At 24.7% G+C, this 15,830-nt stretch overlaps 1 protein-coding gene across 1 annotated transcript; it reads right to left on the bottom strand.

Moving 5' to 3' along the window:
* Nucleotides 1–1,411: 1,411 nt before the first annotated feature.
* On the bottom strand, nucleotides 1,412–6,496 carry LOC145833062 (GTP-binding protein Di-Ras2-like). Its single transcript, XM_082940262.1, has 5 exons — nucleotides 6,361–6,496; nucleotides 5,630–5,839; nucleotides 2,449–2,619; nucleotides 2,063–2,190; nucleotides 1,412–1,562 (listed from the first exon to the last, which is right to left on the bottom strand). Exons 1-5 carry the CDS (start codon nucleotides 6,484–6,486, stop codon nucleotides 1,412–1,414), a joined length of 786 nt encoding a protein of 261 aa, XP_082796388.1. The 5' UTR covers nucleotides 6,487–6,496.
* Between the last annotated feature and the right edge of the window lie 9,334 nt (nucleotides 6,497–15,830).

Genomic DNA, 15,830 nt, shown 5'->3' on the forward strand with positions numbered 1-15,830 from the left:
ATAAATCATGTCTCAAAGTTCTGTTTAATATCTGTAGCACTAAAAAGTTTATGAACAAAAACTATTTGAAACACATTATCTAAAACAGTGCGTAGTTTAATTTAAACACACTTTAAAGTAAGGTTATTTACCGATTGTAGTACTTTAGTATATAATTAAAAGACAGCAAAATAAAGTTGAAAATTTCAATTTCACGTAAATTGGGTTTGCATAATTGATAAGCAAATATTTGTAATAATTACTTGTTTTTCTCAACTATTATAACAACAAATTTGTAGAAAAACTTTAGTTTGAACTTTAAAAGTGTACGTTATATTTTGATTTCGTTTCAAAACAAAAATCGGAAAAGTTTTTTTCCATTACATTGAGTATAATTGTTATTTAGTTCCACCGCAAAAGACCGACAAAATATTTTTTCTTAAAGAAGTTATTTGAAGAAAAAAAATAAAAAAAGTAATTTTTTACTTTGAAAATTATTTTTTATAAAACATTAAGCTTTATAGATTTATGCTAAAAAAGACTAACTTGCAGACGTTTAGCTACGCTAGTTAGTCCAAGAAATTGAATTTACATAACTATAGATAAAGATAAAAAATAAAAGTTGTTATACTAAACTTAACTTCGAAACTTTAAAATGTTTAATTAATTTTATTTCATCACGAAACTGTTTAACCATTTTTTCACAATTTTTCAACTCTTTTTAATAAAATAAAATATTATAAGCACGCATATAAAATTTATTATTAATTTTTTTGTTACCTAGAAACGAGTATTAGATTTTAAAATAACTACAAGATTAAAACTGATAGATACAATTAAAATTTCTAAATTAACTAAACATGTGTCAGCAACTTAAAGTATAAAATGAAAAACAAACGCATATTGAAAAATTTCATTAAATAAAAAACATCATGTAAAGGCAACGGTTTTAGTTAAATGATTGACACCAGCTTCGTATTAAACAAACTATAATTAGAAGTATTTAAAACGTTCCGTAAACTCTAAAAAAGTAGCTTTTTTTTAAATCAAAAAAACGATAACATTTTATACTTAATGACTTCACTTTTATTAAATCAAATAACAAAAACAAAGTGATATCAAACAAATTTTCAAAATTTTTGACAATGAAGGCTAATTATAAAAATAAAGTTAACTAAGACTGTAAAAACTTAGTTTTCAACTTGTAACTTTTAACTACAAAGTGAAAAGTAAATTTTTTAATACAACTGCCACTAAACAAAATTTTTATAAGTTTACACTGTATAAGATATGATTTCTTTTTATTAGCTTACGATATTTTATGTTAACTATAACTAATTAAGTTTTTGTTAGTTTGAGTAAACAACCAATTATAATTAAATAGATCCTGAACATGTTGTACAACGCATCACCACAAACAAAATCCCCTACTTCAAGAAACCGCGCACGTGCCGACATGCTTGGCTGCTCCCGACGCCTCTAGCGACAGCGCCCTGGCCGTTTCCATGGCAAGCAGCCTCCTGAAGAGCTGGTCCACGTTGTGGTTGTTCCTGGCGGAAGTTTCGATGAAGCCGCAACTCCATCTTACGGAATTAAAAAAATTCAAAAAAAAATATTAGTTTGATAAACTTATTTTTAATAATAAGAAAATTATTGCACTATAAAATATGTAAGCACTAATAAAATGTTTCAATATTTATTTTACTTTTTTTTATCTTTATCCACACTAGGGTTTCTCAAACTAGGCCAAGTGGCTCCCTTGGGGGCTATCACAGAAATTTAAGGGGTAATGAGCAGCAAATTGGCCAAAGGGAGGGCCATGATTAGTAAAGTGGCCACAGGGGACCATGAGACCATAACAGTAGAAGAAGTTAATAATGAAGAGCAAAAAGAAAAAAAAGGTTCTAGGAGTTTATAACGGTAGTTTTTTATTTTTTTAAAAATTATGTTTGAGGCCGTCATAGATTTTTTATTTTTTTAAAGGCGGCAGCCTTTTGAAAAAATAGTATGGGAAACCCTGATCTACACAGAGTTTTAATATTTATGTTACTAAACTATTTGAATTGTAACTGTTTCTATAAACCTCGCGGAAGTTTCTTGTCCCTCTTCTGATGTTACCTCCCTCAGATCAGGTTCTCCATCGACCAGGTCCGTTTTGTTGCCAACAAGGTAGATGGGAACGTCGGTCAGTGGTCCTCGCTCTTTCAACATCTATTATGGGGATGTTTATACGTTTTTTTAAGTATTCGGAAGCTTAAAAATTAATTTTATATAAAACAGTAATGTATCCATTCAAAATATAACACGAAATACTTTTAAGATAACCTACGAACTTATTGCATACTTTGTACGAGTCTTTTATCAAAAATATTATTACTGTGTGCTAGTTTTTTGGAGTTTTGTACATAGTACTATAACATAAACATTAAACTTAAAACAGTATTTACTTTAAAGATAATAAATACAAACCTGTTGGTAAATGAAGTTGATTTTTTCAAATGATTTTCTGCTGACGACCGAGTACACCAATAAGAACGCGTTGCCCCTGCTGATCGACAAACTCCTCATTGCGGGAAAATCGTGCGTACCGCTCGTATCGTTGATCAGGAGTGTGCAAACGTTTCTCCCACAACTGATCACCTTGTTGAATTATTATGACGTCATAACAATACTAAGAAAATTTTTAAACTTGTACTACTATAAATAAGTTATTAAAATAGTACAAAAAATCCTTGTACATTCAATTTATGAAATAGTTTTGTTCTAATGCCCTTCTTAAAACGTTTTTTTTTACATACAGTATAGTTATGATAAATTTGTTTAAAAATAGTTTAATCATAATATCAAAAACTAGCTTAATTTTCTAATACATTTAAAATTTTATCTGGTTTAACTTAGTTTAAACACCAATACGTCTCTACAAAAATTGATAAAACACATAACGGTTTGATATAGATATTCAATATAATTAAAGTATCAAATTTTGTTAAATACATGTATCAGCGAAGATATAACTTCTTTGTTTTTTTTTTTTTTAATTTGTTTTAGTACTAAGAAATTAATTCATGTTTAGCAAGAACAAAACTTTTTTTTTCCGAAAACGAAAAATAATAAACTAGCAAACTAACTTTTCAAAGTATATTTTTAGTTACTAAAGAATTAAAACCACCATGGCAAAAAAACATTCCAAGTATAAAAAAAAAACATTTTTTTTATTACTGAAGAAGTCAACTCGTGAAGATAAAACATTCTTTTAAAATTCAAGCTTAATTCAAGTTAAGCTAACTTAAAAATTTAAGTACAGTAACCTCTCGCATCTTTACGCACTCGTGACGTTACGCACTCTCGTTTAGTTACGCATTATAGAATTCTAAAAAATTCAAAAAAAGTTTTTTTTTTTCAATATTGCACAAATTAGGTTTATTGTTAGTTTAATAAAGTATGTTTTTAAATGCTAACTCAACTCTCTATATCTTTAGAATTTGTAAACTTATGTTTCTTGATTAATTGATAAACATTTAGTTATACCTCAGTATATCAGAAACTTTGTTAACAATATCAGATTAAAAATATAGAAAATAAAAATATTAAAGAAACACGATTGTGTTAAATAATGAAATTATAATGAAATAATGACAGTTTAAAACACAAATAAATAATACAGCACTCTCGCTCTATATATAAATAAACATCTATAAAAGAAATATTTTTCTTATATATTTTAGTTCAAAAGAAGAAATCCATTATAGCACCAAATGCATTTTTTTGTAAAGGCTATAGAAGCAAATTTTTATACACACCACATCATTTCTTAATTGTAAACAAATGCTTAATTATAAATTGAATTTGCTGAGTAGAATAGAAAGTAAATGTTAAGTAACAAATAAGTCACATATAAATAAAGATAAAATCTACTTATTATGAATTAAGTAAAAATTTTCTACAAGTATTATTTTTTTTTATATAAATATAATTTCTTTTCTTTTTAATATATGTATAGTTTTATCTTTTGTTTTCATATTTATAAATAAAGTAAACAAATTGTTAAAAGTGGGGAAGTCCTTTATCTTCTTTGAACAAGAAGCAATATCAAAAATCAGCCATTATTGTAAATATATTTGGTACCTCTCGTATCTTAACGATCTCTCATATCTTTACGCATTATTTCTGTGGACACAATGTGCGTAAATAAGCGAGAGGTTACTGTATGTGGGTGTAGTTTTTTTTTATTTTGTAGTTTAAAGTAATAACTCTATTTCTGATTTTTTATTTAACTTATAGAAAATTTTATTCAAAGAAAAGTCAATCGTATATTTTTTTAAATTATAGTAAGTTATTAAAAACGTAGTAACATAAAAACGTATTAAAAAAACAATTAAAAAAAGTACTTGAATTTTTTGTTGTAAGGTTGAAATATTTTTTTAAGGTTTGAAAAAAGTTAAACAACTTACGTCGACATAAAAGTTTATGATTTACTTATTATTATACATTTGTTTTTCTGTCACTTCAATAATTGATAAAGATAAAATAAAAAATAATGTAAGGCATACATTTATTTACTGTACAATATGAAATATAAAAGTCTTTAAAAGTGCAAAAGAAGTTTTAGAATCTCTGGCGTAAAATTAAACCATGTTTGCTTTTTTCTAACTTATTGTTCCATAATAATTACTTTTATTTATTTATGCGCCAATTCGAAATTTCCAAGCAAAGCAGAATTGAATTAGATTATAAAAGAAATAAATCAAAAAATTAAATCATAGAACAAAAAATAAAATTTACTTTTCAAATGCTGACAGCAAATAAAATATAGCCGATAAAGTTTATGCGGTCTCACCCAATAGGGAATTAAGTTTTGAAATTTAATTATAAAAACCTTATTCAGAAAACTTTTTCAGCATTAAAAAACAAAAGTGCATTAAAGTTTGAAGCAGACTTTTCACAGTATTCAGTTACACAAAAGTATAAAGTTTGATTTGTGACATTTTTGACAACTTGTAAATTAAACTTATTAATTATTCATCTGTGAAATGAAATAATGACAAATGATTTTTATTTTTATCAAAATACTTGTTATATAAAACTATTAAAAAGGTAATAAAAAACCTTTTAAAGTTGCATTTTTTCTGTAAAAAAACAAATTAAGTAATCAAAAACTATCTCCTTTATAAATCACTGATTGCTATGAAATTTACTTTAATTTTTAAATCATAAATTTGTGAAAGTACCAACAATGCATGCTTTATCATTTCAGTGCAGAAAAAATAACTAAATGCAAAAATTAATGATTCGAGTATTGGTAAAAAGATAACATTATTATGGGCAGAACATATAAAGAAATTATTTTATTTTTTCGTACAATTCCCGTTATTTTTTTTATATTCATAAATTATAAATATTACTCATGCGGCTTAAAAGTATTATAAACTTTTTAAAACTATACATCTTATATTAACATACTGATTGCGAAGTTATAACATATAAAGCAATTTAAATTGCATCTATTTCTTAGAAAATATCAATTCATACAAAATACTAAACTAAATAAAAAACTTTAATTGTTATGTTTACAAATTTACTAGGTATTTATTTTTATAAAACATATGATATCCTACGATGTAATTGTTTCAAATGTTACGTTCAAACAAACATGTGTGTAAGTGTCTTCTATCGTTCTGGTGTACTTCTCGTTAAAAGTGTTTCTCAGAAACCGCCACACGAGAGCGCTCTTGCCCACTCCCCCATCTCCGAACAAGACCACCCTGTACTCCTGAGTCTCTACCTTCGGACACGTTGATATCCTTCTCTCGATCTGCTTGTTGTGATCTGATTCTTGTGTCGGTCCTTTCTTGTGTAGTTTCTGTTGTGGATAATGTATTTTTAATTGTGAAAAGTTATTATTTTAGAGCTAAAAGTTTTGTTGAAAATTGTCTCGTTTGATATGCTAATCACTATTTGTTGCTGTAGTTTGTTAGTAATAAATAATGTTAATTAAAACTTATATAATAATTATATTAGTTTTATAATGAACCATGCAGGTTGGTTTTATTAAAAAAATAAACAAAAACTTTTTTGTGGTATATGAAATGTAAGTATTTAGGTTAATTTTTTTACTGATTAAAAGTTAATTTTATTAAAAAAAAATTTTTTAATTTGCAATAAAATGATAAAACATTACCTAATAAATAAAACCTTCCAATGAAATGGTTAGGCTACAGGAAACAAGAACTTATAGATTATGATGAAAAATAAAAGATTCACATGTTGTACCAATTTAAAATTTATACAAAAAAGAAACTTATCAAAAGAGAATCTATTGGATAGAGACAGATTCTTAATGACAAGAGACATTTAAAAAATTGTATTAAAAATCAACCAAACCTTATTGTGAGTGCAACCATCGGGTAGAGACTGCCTTCTACTAACAAATGACGGAATCCTGCTCAGGAGTTCCTTCCTGAAACTTTTCGGTCTTTTCATTGGATAGTTTTCTTTAAATTTTTCCATGTCAGATGATAAAAATGAAAGTATTATAAATTGTGCTCTAGAACATTGTTTGAGTGTATAAACTGCATGTCATACATTTACTATTCTCTAAACTTGTTTTTGTTTTATTTGTTCAAAGGATTACAAAAATAACTTACAAGCATTTTAGTAAATGGTATAATAATATATAACTTCCTAGAACCTTTAACTCCTTAATTGTTTGGAAAATACAATAAAACGAACAAATATGTTAATTACATCCTACAAATTCGGTATTTAAACTTTATAAACAACATAATGGAGTATATTTATACACACAACTTTATTTATTAAACTTACAGGTGCCCGACATCAGTAAACGTAGGGTTTATTAAAAAAAATGTAATAATTATTTTTGTGGCAAAACAAAACTTATTAACTTAAAGATAGATACAAAAAATAACCTTTAAGAAATTTTTCCTTTAAGAACACAGAAGATAACAACTTTAATCTGATTTAAAAATCTTGTTGGAACTTTGGTTGACGTTTTCTAGTATTTGTTTAAAACTGATCACTTATAAGCTTTTTTCTTTTGAAATACAGAAGCTTACATATGTGTAAAACTATTTTTAAAACGAAAATGCCTTTATTTTTAAAAGATTTTTAGTGATGTGTGTTTTAGTTGAGCCAAATTTAATTTTGTTAAGGAGCTAAACTTATATTTTCTTTAACTTTATAAACAATAAAATATTTTTTAATTTTATTCAATTATTTACACGAAAAAATTAAAAAGTTCAAGCAGATTTGTAAAATACTAGTGTTATAAATTTAAACATTATTAACTAAGAACGTGCGAATTTGTATAAAAGTTTAATTTATTTTTAAAACAAACATTAAGACTTTTGTATTAAAATTTCCTTAACAAAAAGTGAAAAGTTTAATAGCTTTTGTTATATTAATTTTCTATGCAATTAGAATATCAATAATAAATAAGTAGCTAAAAACAAAACAAACAAAGCTAAGTGTTAGGATAAACACTGAATAGTTAATGCAATAAACTATAATGGTTTATAAACACATTATAAACACATATACACAAATTTTTTTAGCATTTTACTACGTTTGTATGTAATTTCTTTGATATGCAAATCAAATTACATTATTAAAATTAAATTTTTAATACTTAAAAATATTCAGCTTCAACTGTTAATAAACGCAGTTTAAGCGAAGTTATAGAAAAATGATTCTTTTGCACACCAATATATAAAAAACAAACAAACATTTTTTTTTTCTTTTAGGTATATTTCTCTCTCAAGTTAAGAAAGTCACGAAATAAAATGCAGCTGTTCAGTAAAATAAGTAGAAATATTTTCTAACTGTCGATACAAAAATTAGTTTGCCAATTTTACAAAATTTTAAACAATATTGTACAGTAGACGCTTAACGGTAATATCCATTTAACTACACTATAACTAGTTTTGGTTTCAGAACTAATAAATTTAACTATATATGAACACTTTGAACAAAAGTAAATATTTAAAATTTTAAAACTAAGCGGTTAAAACTATTCTGCAGTAATAAATATTAGTATAAGTATGATTTAATATCAGAAAAAATAAAAACTTGTTATACGCTACAAAAAATATAGTTTATTATAGTTTTTCGTACATAAGATCGTGAAGTTCGGTATGTTCAGAACTCTTATTGTAAAACTTTAGGTTATTCAGAAAAATATAGCTAATTAAATTATTATTTATTAACTTTTTTAAGTAGAACTAAGGAACTAAGGCTATAAAAATTTTATGAAGACTCTTATTGTTTACTTGGTTGATTACAAATGTCACAAATAAAGTTAGGGTTGTTTTTGATTGGGGAAATAACAAAAATCAGAGCATTTATTTTAAATGAAACATTATTCTGATTTTTTGTAAAGAAGTTTTGAATTTTTTTTAAGATAAAATTAAAACTATTAGAAAACATATATTATATGATTATCAAGTTAACTTATATGGTTAATATAAACATCCTGATTAAATATTTTTCTTAACAATTAGTTAATTAACTAACGGCATAAGCTAAAAATATAAAAAAGGTAAATTTGTATAGTACTCAACTGTTTTACTTTTAGTTCTATAAAGTTCTTATTTCTAAATATTTAACTTAATATTACTTAGGTAATTTTTTAATACATATTACAATTAGTTTTTCTGGAAAACATAAACGATAAAATTACAAAAAGTTAATAATGAAAAATATAAGATATATAAAAAACATGCAGAATTAATTACAACTGTCAAAAAGTATGAAATCTCTAATTAATTATGTTTAGGTTTAATCAAAAACAAAAAAAAAGTGTTGATGAGTTTATGTACATCTTTACATTGTATAGAAAACAACAACACAATAACAATACTCTTCTTTTAAAACTTTTTATTATTAATCACTAATGATATGTTTATAGGAAAACCTAACAAAAACATACCATTATTACACAATTCAGATTTAATGAAATGTTATTCGAATATACGCTCACTGACAAACTAATTAATAGTTTTTCGGATAAACAATCATTATTACTTATACTTACAGAAAAAAACAATAGACATACATCTCGAAACTAAATTTGTTTTATTTAACACAAGATATGTAGGTTCGTAATACTAAAGCTTATTAATTTTAGATTGAGCATACATTATATATGTAATGCAAATATTAAGTTGTAGAGTATAATGTGTATTGCATAATTTTATTAAAAAAATGAACAGAGAATACAGTAAAGATAAAAAGTAACATAAATCAATAAATTTTAGTAATAAAGTTTAAAAACAAATTACTAAACATTAACAAAAAAAAAATAAAATAAACTACTCCTTTAAAATGTATATAAAAAATTTGTAAAATAAATTTGAAGTTAGTTGTAAAACCTAAAATAAAAGTTCTTACATAATGAAGATTAACTTAGTTGTAGAGCATACATTTTTCTAACAATATAAAACAAAATTGGAACGTTTAACTGGTTTCGGTATTACTAAACATATCTAGTACAAAAAAATTATAAACATTTAAGTTTCATATATGAAGAAAAATAAAACAATACCAATGAGTTTAACAATTTTGAGCAACATTTTAGTATGGTAAACACATATAGTTGATAATAATTTTTAATATAAATACTATACTTTCTAAATATTTACCCGTATTTTTAGTATAAAACTGGTAGTTTTCTAGGTATAAGCTTTAAATAAAACATAAACTTAAATTTAATCAATTTCTAACAATCTTTGTAAAATAAAACTTAAGCTTAATTTGAATACTTAATATGAACTTGAGTAAAAGCCGGCGTCTGAATTATTGATTAATTGATCTTGGTTTATTTGAAATACATTTTGAGGCTTTAAATTAGCACAATATTTGTTGTTAAATGTATACTAAGAATAACGAACTTTTATAAAAGTATAAGTATATGAAAATTTTGTTTAAACAGATTTTTTTTATTTTTTTTACCTAATAGTTCACTACTTGAAGAAATTGGTTTACTATATGGCGTTTATATCAATTTTCAGTATACTTTGCAAAAATAAGAACTGTTGTTAAATTAAATTGTTTTTTAAAAATTGTATATATAATATAATATTTTTTTTCTTTAATATTACGCAAAGCTAATTTCCATATATAAACTAATTATTTTTATTAACATTTAATAACTTATTATACGTTTTACTTAAACTCAAATGTTTTATTTATAATAAATGATTTTACAACCAAACAAGTTTAATTTTACCGAAAAATGAAATTTGTTTAAAACATAATCTTAAAGATAAAAACATAAAAACAAAATGAAGCTACACTGGCAAAAATACTATAAAGCTTAAAAAATTAGCTAAAAACAAACAAGTTTTAATTTAAAACATAAAAATGGACATAGTTTAAATTATTAAAAAAGTGAAATAATATAAAAATTAACTTATTCTATTGCGAACACATTATGACTACAAAACCTTCACTCAACACTAGCAATCATTATGTGAATTATTTACCTTGCTTCAAAAGAACATCAAGAAAAAATAAATGTGAGAGAACGAACTCGATGAAAACGTAGAGTGTGAACATTTTAAGTATATGATTTATTTTTTGTGAATAACGTATTTTCACAAATTTACTTTCCTTGACGTTCAATTTTTTAACTTCAAACAAAAATATGATTTTCATTATAATAAAAGTAAATTAGTTTGTTTCAACTAAATCGTAAACGTTTATTGAAATTCAAGTAGTTTTTTAACGAAACAAAGCAATTATCATACTTTTTGAACAAATTTAAAATTCATAAAAATATACAGAATCTTGAAAAGACTTCTAAATTAAATTAATTATTAATTTTTTTTTTAATTAGTAGGGTTTTATTGTAGAAATAGGATAATTAAAATGTCAAATTTGAAAGTAAGATTTTACAATTAAACAAGTTTTTCCTTAAAAAATTTAATTAGAATCGTAAAAAATTACAAATTTAATAAACTAAACAATTAATTAAATTTTAAATCAAATAGTAAAATGTAATAGTTCTAGTGTTACAATATAATTTAGAGAGCAATCAAAAATGTTTTTAGTAAAATACTTTTTTATAATTACTTATACGGTGAGTTTATTATGTCATTACCTAACGTTTTTAGAGTTTTGAATAAACTCGCTAGATAAAACAACTTGTTTATTTATCTTTGGCTTAAACTAAAAAAAAATAAAATCAAAAATATTCTTGCATTCACATTGAACGTTAAAAGTATATATTCGTTTAAATAAAAATAAATCTTTTAACAATGCAACTTCATGACTTTATTGCATCAGAGAAACACTTTTTGTGTAGCAATTTCGAAACACCATGTGAATGAAATACGTCACAAACACAAAAGGTATGATATTATGACGTAATAAAACACTGACAAGTGTTCAAATTACATCTCTATAACAATGATGATAACTTACAAGTGTAATACAAACTTTATTTATGCTGAAAATTTTAGTTGTTTGTGAAAAGAATTTATTATTTTTGTTAAAGTCTAATTTATTTTGTTTCTATAATATTTTTATTAATAAAATTTTTACTCACGACCAAAGTTGATTTTAAAACTTACCATTGACGCTAAAATAAAAACAACAACATTAAACTATTTTAACTAATTTTTTTTATTGTAAACATAATTGTTTTAGAAGTTAGGTAGCCAGCTAACTTAATTAAAACATCTTAAAATAAAAATATTTTTTACAAGAAACATCAAATACAGCTTATCGTAAATCTTTAAAAATAAAGTTGTTTTGTAAAAAAATAACGTTGAAACTAGATTAACTTAAACAACAAATTACAAACATTTGATCGAAAACTGATGTTGCGATTTTAGCATTTCGAAATAAAAGTCATCGAAGTTTTTAAGCGGTTATCAAGCGGTTAAGTGTTTTTCAAAACAAACTGACCTTCCTAAGCATTAATATGTTGAAACTTTAGTAGAATTTTAAATTTATTGTTTGTTTTTAAAGGTTCTCTAAAACGATTTCTAGTAGCATTTAAAATCTAAGATATGACAAACAAAGCATACTCAACTTTTAAGCTAAATTAGTACAATAATAATAAAATATCATAATAAACGTTCAAAAAAATTTAAAAACTAAAATCAGAAATCAATATGTGAACTTAAAAAATATCGATAAACGAAGCATTGTTAAACCAACAGTATAGAAATCAATAATATTATGCTCAGTCAAAACGATTTTTGTGATTGTACTTGGCATTTGTTTAACAATTTTCTCAAAAGCCCAGAAGATAGTAGAAAGCTAAAATTTTTATTTTTGCATTACGAACAAAAAAAAAAGATATAATTTAGAAAAGTTTGAGCTAAACAGTTTTTTTTTACTTTAAAAATATTATAAGGTGAAATAAATGGAACAATTATGGTGAAAAATATAAACTATATACATACGTCTTATGCTGTAAAAATAGTTATAATAATGTTTATATATTAGCGTTATAATTTTCCTGAAAATGATTTAGTACACCGCAAAATAAGATAAAAAAATAAGTTTAAAAAAGAAATGTTTTTAAAGTTATTTTTATAATAAGCTTAAATTATTAAATTTAGGATTCGCAAAACATATTAAGTTTAAAATAATTGAATTTATTTGCTAAAAAAGTGTATATATTTATTACTTTTTTTGTTTCTAATCAAACTAATTATATTTATTTAAGTACGAACAGCATTACTCGTGTAACTTTTTTTATGTTAACAAAAATGTTTTTTTTATCCAACTAAAACGCGTTTGAACTCTTTTTCTGAACTAATTTCAAAGTTTAACCACCTACAAAAGTTATTTGAATTTTATTTGTCGCGAAATAATAAGCACTAAAAGCTCCTTGAAAACAAAATAGATGCATTGATTAGTGTAAAAAGCAAATTAAAAACATTGCATTATAATATTTTGTATTACCTCTTATTTTACTTTATTTCAAGAGGTAAAAGTTCACTAATTCTATTCATACCATAAAGTTTAATTTAGTTATTAGACCATATAATTTTTAAGTGACTAGATTTTAACTTTTCAGGCAACTGATTGCGTGTTAAACACTTCAATTATTAAAAACAATCTGTACTGGTTGCTATAGTGTAATAAAGTTTATAAACTAGATGTTTAAAACTGAACTTACAAACGCACATTTTAAATTAAAAATCTGTTATAAAAGGGTAAAAAAAAGTAACAAGTAAAATTAAAAAACTGACCATAAGAACTACTCGATCTCGGCATCAGTATACTTATAGCTAAAAATTTTAAAGTTTGGTATTTATTTAACAACTTTTAGTTTTATTTTATATAATATGAATACTTTATAATTGCCATTGAAATAACTAGTAAAAATTTTTTAGTCGTATTTCATATCTTAGTTGTTTAATTGTTGAAAACTCAAAGTTTTCGTTTTAAAGTTTTATTTAAGAGTCATTATCTAAAAAAATAAGATTAGTAAAGTTTTTCAGTTTTTGTTAGTTCTTATTTTGAACTTATATTGTGTTTTGTTGAATAATTAAAATGTTCTAACACTACCTACAAGTTTAACAAATGCAGTTGTTTGTTATTTATCTTTTTGTTGTTGTCTCTAACTTATTAATTCTTTTGTATCAAGCAACTGTTAATACAACGTTTAACTTAGCACATAACGTTATTTGGTAACTAAAATTTTTTTAGTACTTACTTTAATCTTATGTTTATCACGTGCAAAATTGAAGTACTTTCTTAGTGCAAACTTGAATCTTTGTGCTAAAATGTCCCTTCGTGCATTTATGACACCTACCCATACAAAGTTTGTTGATTGTCAAACAAAAAATGTATTTCAACGACAATTAATAAGGCCTGGACACGCTTTAGTCTGCTTACTCAGGATATTTTAAACTTCAATAATTTTTTAAAACTTATATTTTAAATAAAACTCAGCTATAAAAAGGAAAAAGTTTTATAAAAACCTAACTAGTGGTAAATAATGAGAAAATTTTTAAAAACTTAGATAGAAATGTTAAAGTGTAAGTATTTAAGAAAAAGTAGTCTATGTTCATATTTTAAGCTTGAACTCTACTTAAAAACAGTTCGCTTAACTTTTATTTAACCATTTCACTTCATTTGTACAACTTTTTTTTTTAAATTACATTGATACCTTTGTATAAAGTGTAAACCTATCTTATTTCAACTGCTTGAAATTAATTTAAGTCTTTTTTGATCTCTTGAACTAGTAAAGTTATAAAAATAAAATGCAATATTAATAAGACTTTTTTTTACACTGGAGACTTTGATTTACGTTCGATCTCAATAGTGAAATTTTTTTGGGATCCTTTGAAAAGCAAAGCTAGCTTAACGAAATGTTTTTTTACTTACACTACTTAGTTTACAAATGTTTTTTAAAGTGTATGATTTTATTGAGGAGTTTGTTAAAGTCTTATTAAATTTAAACATTTCTAAATTAGATTCTTTTCTTTTTATAACCAGTATTTATTTCGGCCATCGTCAACAAGTTGAGATGTTTTATGCCATCAAATATAAACAATGAACTTCACCGCATGATCAACAACAACAGCATCCGAGAGAATCCTACGACCGGTTTCGTCCTAATTAGGACTCATCAGGCAGGAACAGTCGCGAGAAACCGCTGTTGTGATCTAACCAAGCGGGCTTAAGTACGAAGTACTGAAGCGACCGTTTGTGGGTTAAGTCCGAAAAATAACGCAGGCAAATCTTCACAGCCCAACGTGGAGAGTAAATCTCACATTAAGCTGACAATGTCTAAGACGTTGGGCTGTGAAGATTTGCCTGCGTCATTTTTCGGACTTTACCCACAAACGGTCGCTTCAATACCTCGTACTTAAGCCCGCTTGGTTAGATCACAACAGCGGTTTCTCGCGACTATTCCTGCCTGATGAGTCCTAATAAGGACGAAACCGGTCGTAGGATTGTCTCGGGTGCTGTTGTTGTTGATCTTGCGGTGAAGTTCATTGTTTTTACTTTTTATAGCCATTTAATCTTAGTTTGTTTAAAAAATTTTGATATATTTCAACTAGCTATGCTAGAAATATTTTTGAATTTTATTTAAGTTTTGTAAATTAAACTTCTTAAAACATAAAATGTAAACATAAAAGTGTATTTTGTTTATGATCTACCGTTAAGTTTTTACCTAGAGTGCTGAAATATTATATTTAAAAGTTATTTTCACTATTTTAATTTTTCTAAAGTGCTGCTATCTTCGTGTTCTCTGTGACTTGTCGTTATTTGTTTTAAATAAAATCTATTTGTTACCATGTGTATGTAAATATTTTTAATGCAGTTAAACAATAAATCAAGTGTTACAAGCAAATATCTATATTTAAAATGTTACGTTATATAACTAGTAACCACCTTAAAAAGTAGTTTACGTTTTCATACTGTACTGTATTGTACTGACTCAACAATTTTTTATATATAGAATCTTTTGAAAAGAAAGATTTCAAATGCTTTGTATACTTATCAGAAGTTTTTTAGATAACTCTAAATTACTAATCCCAACATATTTATTTATATAATAACCACATCGTTACTTAAAAATTGAGCAATTTATTGAGCAACATAGTTTTTACTTTGTTAGTTTCTTAATTTTTTACATCAAGCATACAATCAACTATACTAAGAATTCACGATATTATCAAATTATTAAACATTAAATTTATAAAATTGCAGTTAAAATTGCAGTTAAATACGCTTACATACGATCTCTCTCCACTTAGATGCAATTAAAACATTATAAATCAAAATATTAAACTCAAGTAATAGTAAAAACAAAACTCAGTTTGCTAGAACAACTTAGGTGAAGCTACAGCAATTTAACGGGT

This window comes from Thalia democratica, chromosome 4 (genome assembly GCF_965202585.1).
Source record: "Thalia democratica chromosome 4, ktThaDemo2.hap1.1, whole genome shotgun sequence".
NCBI classification, from domain to species: Eukaryota; Metazoa; Chordata; class Thaliacea; order Salpida; family Salpidae; genus Thalia; species Thalia democratica.

Excerpts from the sequence above, each read along its gene's own strand:
- LOC145833062 (XM_082940262.1), bottom strand. The coding sequence starts at position 6,486 with ATGGAAAAATTTAAAGAAAACTATCCAATGAAAAGACCGAAAAGTTTC. Across the intron at positions 2,620-5,629 it reads TAGAAGACACTTACACACAT|GTGATCAGTTGTGGGAGAAA; the intron begins GTTTGTTTGAAC and ends TAATTCAACAAG. Across the intron at positions 2,191-2,448 it reads TCAACTTCATTTACCAACAG|ATGTTGAAAGAGCGAGGACC; the intron begins GTTTGTATTTAT and ends TCCCCATAATAG.